Source organism: Mugil cephalus, chromosome 16 (genome assembly GCF_022458985.1).
Source record: "Mugil cephalus isolate CIBA_MC_2020 chromosome 16, CIBA_Mcephalus_1.1, whole genome shotgun sequence".
NCBI classification, from domain to species: domain Eukaryota; kingdom Metazoa; phylum Chordata; class Actinopteri; order Mugiliformes; family Mugilidae; genus Mugil; species Mugil cephalus.
In genome coordinates this window covers 19022650-19036447 of record NC_061785.1, presented here as the reverse complement: position 1 = coordinate 19036447, position 13798 = coordinate 19022650, and the positions used below count along the sequence as shown (strand labels likewise).

The 13798-nt window shown below is 45.6% G+C and overlaps 1 protein-coding gene across 4 annotated transcripts in view; it reads left to right on the top strand.

Moving 5' to 3' along the window:
- Nucleotides 1-13359, top strand: part of ntn2 (netrin 2) — a 42056-nt gene extending 28697 nt beyond the window's left edge. For all 4 annotated transcript variants that reach the window (XM_047609960.1, XM_047609958.1, XM_047609959.1 and 1 more), the window contains 4 exons: nucleotides 2720-2869; nucleotides 4934-4987; nucleotides 9244-9318; nucleotides 9403-13359. In XM_047609960.1, coding sequence (XP_047465916.1) covers nucleotides 2720-2869; nucleotides 4934-4987; nucleotides 9244-9318; nucleotides 9403-9788 — 665 coding nt within the window. In that variant the 3' untranslated portion in view covers nucleotides 9789-13359. The remainder of the gene's footprint in view (nucleotides 1-2719; nucleotides 2870-4933; nucleotides 4988-9243; nucleotides 9319-9402) is intronic.
- The last annotated feature ends 439 nt before the right edge of the window (nucleotides 13360-13798 follow it).

Here is a 13798-nt window from a genome sequence, read left to right as displayed (position 1 = left end):
CGCCCGACTCGAGCAGTGGGGATTTCGAAAGCACCAGATTTACATCTCCGCACAGCTTCAAACAGAAAGCAGCCACTTTGACACCTGTGGACTGGGCGGCCGTGCCCGGAAAAGGCGAGCGTGTTTTGTGAAGATCTGAGCTGCAGTTAATCTCTCCTCCACCCCGCTGCCAGGCTCACGCACTCTTGGGTCAGTTTCAGCCGCTTAAAGCCTCCGTTTCGCCCGTTCAACAGGTGGCAGGGTCCTCTCCTCTCTTTGTTGTAGCAGCTAAAAAATGTCAGGCGCAAATAAACACATTCGCAGCTCTGTCAGGTGGTGGGAAGGAACCGTGGCATGTTCGCAGCTGCCTTTCTCTGGCAAGCCCTGCAGAAAACTGTTGGGTTACAGGGTTTTTCCCCAAAGCGTAGCTTCTCGTCTTTTCTTGAGAAGCTCGGACAATTACGTCTATTGTGTTACAGTCGAATCTCCTGTAAGTTTGCTGCGTTCATTTTGCATTGAGCTGCATGTGATTTCCAAATAATTACATACAAGATGAGGGGAAACTCTGAGGAGCTTGCCTGTAGGTATGAGATGGACTTTTTGTTCAGGAGAGAGAGATAAAACTGCAGAGGACTCCACAAGAAGATCTGAAACCCTTTCATTTGTTTTTTCTTTAGTGTTGTGTTTGTCTTTCTGGATTGCTGTGAAATGATGTGACTGTGTGTTTATTACTTCAAGAGCAAATGGCTGTTTTTTTTTTTCTTTTAGCAGAGTTAGAGTGACCACAGTTTGGTTAGATTCACTGTTTACCATGGTGAGCACGACAGAGGCTCCGTTTGGGCTTTTACAGGAGCTCGTGTCATGTCTCCTGTGATGTCTTGCTTTCCGCCTCTGCTTCATAAACCTTTACCAAAGGCCTCCAGACCTCCGGAGCTTGTAGTTAACGGCTCTTTATACTTTAAAACCTCTACGTAGGTTAATGTGACTTGAACAAATCAGCCAAAACTTGCGAAACCAAGAAGAGTGTTGCCAGAGCGAGGTGACCGGAGCACTGCCTGTTGCTGTTGGCATTTGCCAGACATCAACTGAGCTTTCGGGAAGTGATGAAACCGCAGAGTGTGTGTTAGCAGGCAGGCGCACATTATTTAGGAGAGACTCAGCAAGCGCACAGGACAGAGGAGGGGACATCCTTTTCCCTCCTGCCATTGGCTGCATTCATGTAGACTGTAATTAATCATCAGATCAACAGCCAAGCCACAACAACAGAGCAATCACAACACACCCTGATTGCAAGGAATTTTTAATTGGACCGAGAGGGCTGGTGTAAATCAGTGGTTCCCAACCTGGGGTCCGCGCCCCACCAACAGGGGCGCCAGAGATCACAGAGGGTCCGCCAAAACTTGTCTGAGCTCCTCATCAGTTTTCACCTGTCTCACCAGTCGCCAGTTTTTATGTTGTATTGGTTGTGTTTCCCTACATGTATGATGCAGGTCTTAAATTATTCTGGCACCGTGTGGGATCTCCAGCGTGTGGCGTTCGATCACGATTACAAAAAAGATGAACCTTTAGAAAAAAATGTTGATGCAGTTGGAGCAGTTAATTGAGTTCGTCTACCAACAGAATAGTAATAGAGTAACGCAGCTTTCCCTCTCCAAACTAACATCACTAGCCAATCAGAAGTAGGGTGGGGGAAAACTGCATTCAAGAGAACTTGGGAAAAAAATTAGTTCTGAGTTGTCAAACTCAGAAATTACTGCTTCCAAAATAAAAATTAAAAAAATAGCTGCTGCACATATTTTAATGTTCAGCAAATGGTGACGATATACCAAACTTATTTTTTCTCCCCCGAGTTAACGTGTAACATGAACGCTATGATATCGGAAGTCTGAAATTTTCGAGTTGGAATGTAGAATTTCCGAGTTTTCCCAAAGGCATCATCTGTTGGTGAGGCTGTTGACTTAGAAGTCATCAAAGTCAGCAAGATGGAGAGTAAAATTTACGAAGCGAAGAGAATGTGTACAAACTACAAACATGGACTTAAAAATATTAAAAATAATAATAACTAATATAAAATGTTAGGATGTAAAGTTTGCAGTTTTTTCTGTTATATTTCCCACTGATTCTATGCTCCACAGCGAGCAGAACCACATTGCGCATGTCATAAATGTTAAACTGTGACTGGGATGTTTTGGGTGCATGTAATAACATACACCTTATTACATCATTGTTATTTAGCATACATGTAAACTTAGAAGTTTGAATATTTAACCACAATCATTTCAGTCGAGCTGAAGAGCTATTATCCATGTAATCATGAGCAGGGATGCACTACATGCATCACGTCATCTTATGTTCCCTGATGTCTCCTACGTTCACGCATACATTATTTCTCACTTACTGAGTTACTCTTTCTCTCTATAAAGATACACATGCAAAAGGTTTAGCAGTGCGTTATTCAGTGAAGCGCAAAAGGCTGCAGGAAAGAGGCTGCCTGAAGTCCTGAGCCAAACATTCAGTCCTAATGCATATTTGTTGCCCGCTGGCAAAAAGAGAAGATTACAAGATTTAACCCAGCGCCCCGCAGAGACCCGGGTCATTGTCTTGTGGGTGTCACTTTGGCAACACGTTTAAGGGACTGGCATCTAATAATATTTTCTCTGTTCTTTGTTTCTTATACCACCGCTCTCCCTCCCCCGTTTTTTACACCTGTCCCCCACCCCCACCCCCACCCCCACCCCAGCATGTGACTGCCATCCTGTGGGCGCAGCCGGCAAGACGTGCAACCAGACCACAGGCCAGTGTCCCTGCAAGGACGGCGTCACCGGCGTCACCTGCAACCGCTGCGCCAAGGGCTACCAGCAGAGCCGCTCCCCTGTGGCCCCCTGCATCAGTGAGTGACTCATGTGACACCGATAATAGTGACTATACTTTCTCTCCATCGATGGTGTAGATATAATTGCTCTAACTGACAGGCTGCATTGAGAAAAACTCAGCATATACCCAAACTATGGAGATTACAGAACATAATTGAAAGCACACTTTCTTGTAGCCTAAAGTAATACTGGCTGATCTCACAGATATACCCAACCAGATCTCTGCACTTCCTAGTACATGTGTTTTGTGGGTTTGCGTAGCCCTTTATAAGGCAATGAGTGAAACTCCTAAGACTAAAGAAGCTGGAGTTGGTTTTGGTTCATGTCAGTTAAGAGCTGGCAAAGTGACAAAGTGGCAAAGTTATTCCACTTTTTTTTTTTGTTTTTGTCTTTCCATGTCAACTGCCTGTCAGGTTTTTAATTTCCTGTGACAAGCTTGTGCGTGCGTACATAGTGGGTTATACATTTTCGCGAGTGGCCCAGCACATGCGGGCATGTGTCATCGAGGACGACTCTCCACCACACTGTGTGCCACATTGCACGCGCTCACAGGACAGCCACAGCCGAAGCGAATCGTGCGGTGCCGCCCAGTGCCGGGCCCAGCTCCGCCACACTGTGCCACATGGTGCCATGTTGTTTCTGTCACATACAGCTCCGGAGCAGATGGTGGATGGGCTACGAGGAGAAGACAACCGTGGTCATGGATGGCAGACCGCGCTAGTTTGAGTGCCTTCTAGTGAGAACAAGAAGGATACAGTGGGTGTGTGCGTGTTTAAGCGATGCACACGTTCAGATCCATTACTAATAATGTTAATGACAGCTGTATGCAGAATGGCCTCATGGTGAGCATCCCACCTCTCCTCTTGGGGCTCCTGTAACCCATGACAGAACACAAGCCCATTAAGCAGCCAATTAGTATGACGGCAGCAACCCACATCTGAATCGCCCTTTCATCATGTGTCCATCTTCACAAGACGTGGCCGTGAGGGCGCACAGACTCAAAGTGGCTTCTAGCAGCTGCGTCTGCCTCCACAAAGCTCTGTGCCCTTGTTTGTTTTTGTTGGCAGGGCGTCCATAATTTTGGAGAGACAACTGCTGCTCTTTTTCCTAAAAAACAGCTTTACAAGAAAGCCCCCCCGTCTCCCGCCAACACACTCCCACTCACTTGGTTCAAACCTTCAACCTCCAAATCCAATCAAAAGCAGATCCTCTGGGCGGACGCTAAGCTGGCGTTCCAGTAATTCTGTTTACGCTAAAAAGCAAAGGGTCCGTTGTTAGCATTAGCATTTGTATTGGAAAGTTGCATACAATTAGAGGAGAAGTCCTGGAGGAATTCCATAAGGCACTTTTTTGTGTAGCCAGCGGGCACAGCAAGGGAGGGCTGCATCTGTCTCAAGACGCTCCAACCAAAATTGCCCCCTTGCCATCTGTCCATCTGTCTATACATGCTCGCATGGAGATTACACAGCAGTGTTAACCCAGCATCTGTTAGGGGACAACGAGACTGATCTTGCGCGGCCACCTCTCCATTTTAATCAGCGGGACGCAAAGAACCAACCTCTGTCAGATGTTTCAAGTGGGACGACTTTGAATTCGCTGACTTCTTCGAGTTGGTTGCCGGCCACTTTTGTGCTGCGCCTCCTGAGTTTCGCTCTAAATTTAGTCCTCCGTGCCTCCATTATTTCTTTCGCTTAAACTGTCTCAGTGTATTCTTTAAACTGCACGACAGTGAAACCACCACATTAGTCCATGGCATGCACGGTTTATTTGAGCCTGTCTTCCCTCTGACCACCAATAAGTATCCCTGTCAGTGTTAACTTCCACGTCTGTCTACAAAGCCCCATGTGTTTGTCTAGTCTAGTTGACATAGAGTACATCACAGTGTAACCCGTCTGTTAGAAAACCCTGTTTTCCATTATTGATCTTGATGAGGAAAGGCAGTTCCTTCTATTTCCCAGTACTTATAATATAGTCGTAAAACATGGAGTCTGTTTTAATTTGGACAACTTCATATTTAGCTGAAAGGTATGGATTTACATTTAACCAGTGAAATAACTTTGTGTTTCTTGCGTGTGTTTCAGAAATCCCTGTGGTCAACCCCACAGCTGTGGTGAGCAGCACAGAGGAACCAGCAGGTTAGTGTACACTCTCTGCACCTCACCCATAAGAACCGCTGCTTTACGAGAGGAACAAAAACATAGTTTTTAATATTTCTGGACACGAATTTTAAGGTGTGGAATAAATATTAATAGAGGGCGGGTCTCGTCGTTTGATGTTTGGCGAAGAGAGCGAGCGCACCGGGGAAAGCAGAATTTTTCCATTGTCTTAAAAACCGGCGACCTTGGCACAGTTTCCCCAACGGCTAGCCTCACGTTAGTGGAGCCTGGCTGTGCTCGAAGTATAGCTGCGGCTTAAAGCCGAGGCCAGCCGATAGGCAGCAGAGGTGATTAGTTACAGTTTAGCTGGGAGATATATAGGAAGGCAGAGTTCTGAGGCGTGAAAATAGTCTTGGCAAGTGGCTGGGGGGGAAATTTGTTCAGTCTCTCCAATTCAGGCTCCGGTCATTTACCCCGTCTGTATTTTTCATCCTGCGACTGTTTGGTTTGAACTGTGGTGATGATTTGGAAATCCCGATTCATTAGTAGGTTCATAACATACATACATATATATATATATATCATCACTTGGCAGCAGGTTATGGTCCCCCCCACTTTGCCGCCAATGCTTTTCAAATCATAACATATTTTCACTGCTTTTACAGCCTTTCTCTTCTGACAGCTTTATTTTTTTAGAAACCTAACTATGCTTCTTTTTGATTTTTAGACTTGGCTTTAACTTTTGATTTATACATTCTTACTTTGCAAAGTTTAGGGTTAGGATTAATACATATAAAAAAAAAACAGGTTTGAGTTACAGAGATCAAGATGTTTATAATGGCTGATACCTTAACTCTAGCTGAAGGCCTAGTTTGGTAACACAGTAAAAACGTGTACTGTAACTACATAAAAATCTCTTATTAAATATAAAGGTATGAAATAAAATAATAATAATTTAAAAAAAAAAATTGAAAAAGAAGAAGTAGAAACTGCTTTCCTGCCAAAGTGCAATGAGAAAACTGTTACGACGCTTTTAGACTTAGCAGTTCTCTGGACTCTCTGAGCGTCTAGATGAGTTCATGGGGAGCTACCCGACAACTATTGAGCTTCAAAGATAATTTTTCTCTTGCATTCAACGACCACAGCAACTTTGAAGTGACATAATAGCTGACTGGCAGCTGGTGCATCAAAACCACTTAGCTCTGCGTGGCATACCACCATGTCACGTCATGTATGCTCAATAAAGCCTGGACTTTACACTGGGTCCATTCATCTGTGTCTTGACCCATTTTTAAGCACACAAAACATTTAGATCTCTTGTCCGCACAGCTAACATTTTTCTGTAAACTGTGGCTGCTGCTGCTGCATTCGTGTGTTTGACAAATCAACACAAACTTATGTTACCAGTGGCTCCGACTTAATGAGTATGGTCATGTTGTCTTTTCTAATAGTTTTGGGAACGTCTGAGGTGTGATAAGCTAAGGAAAAAACAAATTGTAGTGTACTGCAAAATCTGCAAAGAGAAATAGACTTGTAAGTGGATTTCTGTTTGCACAGAACCAGGCTAGCTGCTAAGCTAATGTAGCCAGCTCCATCGTCCAGTGTCATATTCACTCTACAGACACAACAGTTGCGTCAATCTTATGTGAATAATCCTATTTCTCATAATGCAACCTTTTCAAGCTGAAATAGATATTGGGAATACGGTTTTCACATTTTAATTACAAATCCTCTCATTCTTCCTCCTCTCATTATTTGGGCTGTTTCTTTAGCCTTTTGGACATAAAAAAGCAGAGTCCAGCCCTTTCTTCTTTACTACTTCCCTGGGAAAATGTTACAGGGTCTAAGAACACAAGAGTCATTAATTGCCAATTCACCTCAGCTTCTACCAAACGCACCGGAGCATTTCCCCATCTTTCTCCTTCCTTGAACTACCATAGAACTAGCTTCAGCATCAGATCCCAAGGCGCCCAAAATCTTTTTGTGTAAGGGGCGGTGGATGCAATTTGTCCTTGTCATGGCACCGTGAAAGGGGCTCAAGTGAAAGAGGGCACCGAGAGCCCCGGAGCCAATTGTGCATGTTTTCAGTGGGCAGATCTCATGGGTCATTGGACGATTCACCGAGAGCTTTTCCAGGTGAACAGCCAGCAGTAAGTGACTCTTCATGGGAAAACACACACTGTCCCCCAGCCAGCATTTCATCACTGATAAACTCCAGGTCAGCCACTGTCTACCGTACACACACACACACACACACACACACAGTGGCAGCGGCATTTAATGAAATCCATGCACCTCATCTCATACAAATGCATGCCTGTCACAGCTGCGTGCACACTTACATGATAATGATCTGCACATGAAAAACACACGCTCTTATTATGAAAAGAAAAAGACCTGTAGCAAGCAATGATATTAAACGTTTATTAAAGTCTGTGAATAAAGTAGAATACACATAAATCCGTCGACACGCACACCTCTGCGCCCATCCACATCTACACCTCCACTCGTGGTTTTTTTAACGTCACCCGTCTCAGGGTTATTGGAAGCTGCTCTTTCTTTCCTTTTCTGTTCCCTCTCTGGATAATAAAATCTCCAGCGCTCTGATATACAGCCAAACCTTCTAGACATTTTTATGGGCTCCTTGGTCCCCTGTTTCTTCCTCCTCCTCCTCCTCCTCCTCCTCCTCCTCCACCTCTTCAATCCTTCCCCCAAAAATGAACAATGCAACACCCTTGCACTCAAACATCAGCGAAAGCGTAATTTTTCTCTCTCACGACTCCTTTTTGTGTGTGTGTGTGTGTGTGTGTGTGTGTAATTGGTGCATTTCGTGTACAGCAGTTTTATTTGATTTGCTTTGGAAAGCTACATGACTGAATGGTTTTCCGTTTGAAGGCAATGAGAGGCCTGGCCGCAGATACCAGTCCAGTTACCAGCATGTGGTTTTTCAGTTTCATGCCCTGACATTCCAAGTGAGCAGTATGGTCAGCTTTTAACGTCCCCCCACTCAAACTGACTGAAACCGCGCTGAAAAACGGCCTCCATGGCATTCCCCCGCTATTTAAATCCGTCATTTTCAAATATTTTTTTATTAACTTTGTGTCCTTCTCATAGTTTTGTAATTGAAATAAGTGGAGCCAAAATTCTATGGTTCAGAAAATCTAGTGGCATTCGGTCAAGCACAACAGAGCCCCGCTAATGATCAGCAGTGTCTTTTCCATTCTTGTCACAGCTCCAGTAACAGTAGTTACCATGAGCACGATTCAAAAACACAGTGCAAATGCTTTGAATCTCATAAAGGATTCTTGCCATTCTATCTGAACGTGAGCCCTTCCATCTGCTTTTGAGCGTTCATTTAATTTTGCTTATCTTTGCTCCCCATTTCCCCCCCGCTCTCAACGGATGGAAAACGTATTCCACGAACCCAGAGAAGTAAAGCTTTTAATGTCGAGATGACAAAATAAATATTTCAGGATCACAGGAAAACAAACCATGGGAAATAATTACATGCATGTGCTCGACAGCCTTTGAAGGCTTCCATATCTGAATTAACTCATCTCCAACCTTCTTGGTCTATGGAAATCATGGCGTACAGTCATTATTCAACATCAAATTAGAAATAAATTCAGTAATGTCAGTGGTCATTTTTAACTCAAGCTGCACGTGTACATTTAGTGTCAGTGAGTGCAGATCAAATATGTTGGAAGAAAAAGGAATTTGCTTATCAATGACGACTCAGCTAAACCACGATCTGAGCTCAGTCAATGCGCCGAGAAACCAACTTTAACCGCCACGATCGTAAACGTAGCCCTGCATCGCTTGAAACCCCACCTACGACTGGTCAGTGAAGGTCATCTGTCCAGTGTGTGGTCCCAGTCGTCACAGTGGCAGCCAAGGCCTTTTCACATTCATCCAACCATGACCTGCTTCTACCGCGCTCTGTCTTTTCTCCACAATCCAGAAAACATGTCAGACCGAACACTTTTAACCCTCTGGTATGTTTCACTTGCCTCCCAGCACCGGCTGTAGCAGGGGTTTGATGTGCGATTTGTCAAAAGTAGTATTTTAGCGCACAAAAAGCACACCGAGCTCAACATAATCCAACTCTCCCCAGTTTTCCTTGGAGCCTTGGGCCCTGTCAGTGAATATGTATAACTCTGTGAGGGCAAGTGTCAACACTGTGTTAAAACAATACAGCAACACATATTTAAGCAGTAGATAGAGCTTTCATGCTCATACATTCACGTGTTAAAACCTTGGCATGAGTTCACGCGTTGGTTGTTCTCGTTTTGCAGATTGTGAGTCCTATTGCAAACCAGTGAAGGGCAACTTAAAGATCAACATGAAGAAATACTGCAAAAAGGATTATGGTAAGGGAGCAGGGTGATTTATCAGACTATAATCAGGGTGTTGATGTTTTGGTCTGACTTCATTTCTCGTTCGTGTTCTCTCAGCGGTGCAAGTCAACGTGGTGGACATGGAGACGGTGGGAGACTGGGCCAAGTTCGCGGTCAGCGTGGTGTCGGTGTACAAGAGCCGCGGCGAACCCCTGAAGCGGGGCGACAACATCCTGTGGGTGCACATGAAGGACCTGGCCTGCAAGTGTCCCAAGATCCAGATGAGCAAGCGGTTCCTGGTGATGGGCGGCAGCGAAGGCGGAACGGGCCCGGGGGCGGGTCCCGGAGTCGGGCCCGGGGGCGGAGCCACCAGTCCGGGAGGAGAGCGCATAGGCCTGATGGCTGATAAGAACAGCCTGGTGATCCAGTGGAGGGACGTTTGGACGAGACGTCTGAGGAAATTCCAACGCAAAGAGAAGAAGGGGAAGTGCGGCAAAGCATGATGGGAAAGCAGCGTCCATCCCTACCTCTCCCTCCATCACACACCTCCATGAACCCTGACTTTTGACCCCCCCCCCCGAATCCTTCCTCTCCTTCCACTGTGGGAACACTGCACATTACAAAGACGGCATGTACCCTACCTGTTTTAAGGACCACGTTTTGTGTATATTGTATAATTATTTTCCTTTTTATTTTTTGGAGATTTGTCTTTGTAATGCCACTTGTGTTTTTGTCCAATTGGTTTGCCTTAAAAAGGGACCGTTAAAAAGGGTTTGAAGTGTAGACAAAAGCAGGCGCCATTCCCTCACTCGACAAAAACAGCGGAATTGTCCACACGTCCCCCAACCGCAACCTTGTCCCCGTGTTAAAAGTACCAGTGTTCACGCGTCACACTCCTCTGAGGATTTTATTCCACAGTGTTTGACTGACAAGCCGGGCTGCACACCTTCAGCTTGGCGCCCTCATGTTTCATTTTTGAAACCAACCCCAGCACGAGCTGGACAACCTTTCCATGTTTGCTGTTAAAAATGTTCATATAAAATGGGCCTACTTGCTCCAGGTCGCCGCAGCTCGTTTGGACTGAATGAAAGCTTCTGGTCCCGTGAGGAACTAAGGGCTCCCTTTGCAGGGACACAGCAACGCTCAGTCACACCGACACCACGCAGCCCTCACAGAATGAACTGCTCATGTTCGTCAGAGTTGTATCTACACATACTGTATGCGATGCCACGGCTCATAATAGAGTTTGTATTGTTTGTGTGGCTTCTTGTTATCTCATCAGTCCATACCCCATCCATGTCCTATTTTGACGTTTGTTTCATTTCAAGCAGAAAAAAAAAAAAAAAAAAGAAACCCTGTTGGCATGTGTGAGTCACAGCCCAGGCCTCCGGGGCTGTGCCTCTTCACCACTGGTCCCTCTCATGAGTAGTTTATAAAGTCATGCATCACCATCATGACTCATTGCTTGTCACTTACTCTGGAAGATAGATTAAGCGGTGTGGACAAATGGCTGGAATTTCAGAACAATACTAATATTTCCAAGGAGACTTTTTGCCTCACGGATAATGTCTTCCGCTCGGTACTAGTCTTCCAGATGTGGCGGAGCGGCCGGTGTCGTTTCTTCGTCTTTAAGCGAACATTTTCTGATGCGTCTGAGGACTGGCGAGGCATCGTTGTGCCGTATTAAGAGATTGAAACGAGAGTTCCTTTTAATGCAGTATGAAGAAGAAGAAGAAGAAAAAAAAATCAACAAGTCACACAAACAACATGTTTTTCTCTGGTGTATTTTGACAAAATGAATGAGGCTGGAAAGTTTTTAGTGCTCACTGATTGTATTATGACATGAGAGGCTCATATTACATTCCGCATGTGCTTTGTTATGTTTGCATGTTTGTGGTTTTTGCTGGTCCATCAAAACCTTACAGCGAGCAGAGGGAGAACTAAACTAATACGAGCATCAAGATCCAAAGGAAAGCGTCTCGAGTCGTCCTCCACCGCTCGCCCCAGCCTAACGCAGAAGCCTGTCATCCTTTGCCAAATAAGCGTAGTCACTTTTTAAATTCAATTAAGAGCCTACGAAAGGACAGACGCAAACCACACAGAGAGCCGTCTGGTTGCCCCGAAGCTTTTTATCTGCCTTCTGCTGTTATTCCATTTTTGTGAAGGACGTTACGTTTTATTTAAGAGGAGCACAAGATAAACACGGTTCTCGAGGGGCACGCCGAGCTAGCATAGCAGCGTGTCCACAGGCATCTCATGCTAGCTGGTGGTTGCGTTCTTTTGGCCGCCGTGGTATGTTTGGCTTGTCACTCCTCCAAAAGTGTCTCTCCTCTGCTCTCGTCTCTGTGTCAGCCACCACCCTCCCCAGACTCGGCTTTTAACCCGTTTCGCATGTTGTGTATTTAGTGTCTTAGGTAGGCGACAGCACGGAAAAGAGGCCGCCGGACTCCTCTGTGGTGTAATAGTGCTGCACTGTAGTTCTTATTTTCACGTCCTCAGAGAATGTAACTGCAAAGAACGCGGCCACGCGGGAGAGCGGTCTGATCCGACCGCGTGTGAAACAACCAGAGTTAAGAACGTGGACGGCCGCTCCAGACGTGGTTACACGTCTTCGCGCCTATATGTCTGTGCGACATTTTTGTAGTCCAATCCAAAAACGACTCGTAACCAAAATGAGTTCTGCCGTGTGACAAAATAAAGCAAAGAGGAACAAAACGAGCATTGGAGTTTATGATAGCTCCACACCTGGGGCACCAATCCCAACTGATGGAATTTCACAAAAATGCAGAACCAAACAGTCAATTATTTGTGCGTCGGCCGTCCGCAAGTGGCCGGTCAGACAGGTGGTGTTGCAGCGGCACCGGCCTCCTCGCCCTGGTATGTGGGTCTGGCGTGACACATGATGGATGGTCGGAGTACGTGCCCGTGAGGCCTGTCTGGCACTCAGCTCCTCGAAGCATGGAGAAACCATTTCTTTCGAATAGCGTTGCACAAAATTCTGTACTGGCCTTGCTTTCTTTAAGTGCCCACCCTGAACGTTGGAATAAAATGTTCGAATCAGCCAGATTTTGTTCGGGGGGGTGGAAGCGCAGCCCTCGTGAAAACCATTTAGCGAGCCTCATAGGGAGAGCCGTCCTGTTGTTTTATATTAACAAGCCCAGCAGCTTGGCAGTGGAACTGAGGCCACGTAACTGCTTTACTTTGTTTCCCCTCCGCTTTTGAGCATTTATGGCGTTCACAGGTGTATGCGTGTGAGTTTGTGTGCTTAATTAACCTTCCAGAGCAAACAAGTCGCATTCACGTGAACTGAAAGCGCGTGGGGGTAAGAGGACTCTCGTTGTGAAGGGGCGAAGTCGCTGAGTTTTACAGCTGGTTAATGTGCGCGCGGGAGTCTGGAGAGTCCACGGCGAAGAATCATCACACACACACGTCCCGTCATCCTCCGTTCGGCCCGTTTGAGAAGTCTCGATGCATTTTTGACGTTGTAAATATGTACTGAACTGCCTCTGCCATTCATGTTGTCTTTTGTGAAGCGTCTTCTCGGGCCTGGGATGACTCACACGTATGGATGTACAAACCAGATGATTATGGATGTTATATGGATGTAGAAACCAGGAACATATGCTTTTGTGATCACGACCAGAAGATGTGGTTCAGATGTTACACAGAATGTATTCCCCCCTTTTTTTTCTCTTTTTTTTTTCTTGTTTTATGTTGTTTCCAGACAACAGCCGCCCAGCTGTAAACGACTTTGAGGTGAATCGAGTAAAAAAAAAAAAAAAAAATGTGACTGATCGGACCCTCTACTTTTCCCATAGAGGTGCAATCGAAAAAACCGACGCAACAGCTCACAATGTTCTGTTACATTAATGTCCCGGGAATGGTGGGGAATCATTCACACTAAAAATGTCCGCCTACCTTTCTTTGGGGAACAAAGGGAGTCCTTCCCTCAGTCCACAGCCCTGCTTTTCACTTCTGTTATATCAAAGTCTTCCTTGTACATTTTCCTCTGAGGCAATGAACCACTGACTTTTTAATCTAAACGGTAAAAAAAATAAATTATTAGTTAATGAACTGTGTGCTGTGTTGATCATCTGTCTCTATAATGGCAGCCATTAGGCCGTGCTGTGGGAATGATCTACTGTAAAATTGATATGTGTTTCTCATTGGAAAGTATGCTCACATACAGTGGGCACTGCTCTGGTATGTTTCCACTCACAGGGGCTGGACGGGGATTTGAAGGAGGGAGAGTATTGTGTGGAGCGGCTCCCCTCCTCTATGGACGCAGCGAGAGCTAAAGTTCTGTAAATAAACAAAAAGGAGGCGCGCGAACACACACACACACACACACACACACACACACACACACACACACACACACACACTTTAATGCATGCCTCACCTCAGTGGAAACCCAACTCCCAAGTCAGGCCCTGAGCAGGAAACTCTCTTTCTCCTTTTTCCTCTTCGCGCCTCCTCTCTCACCTACAGTCTCCTCTTTCCTCTTCTCCCC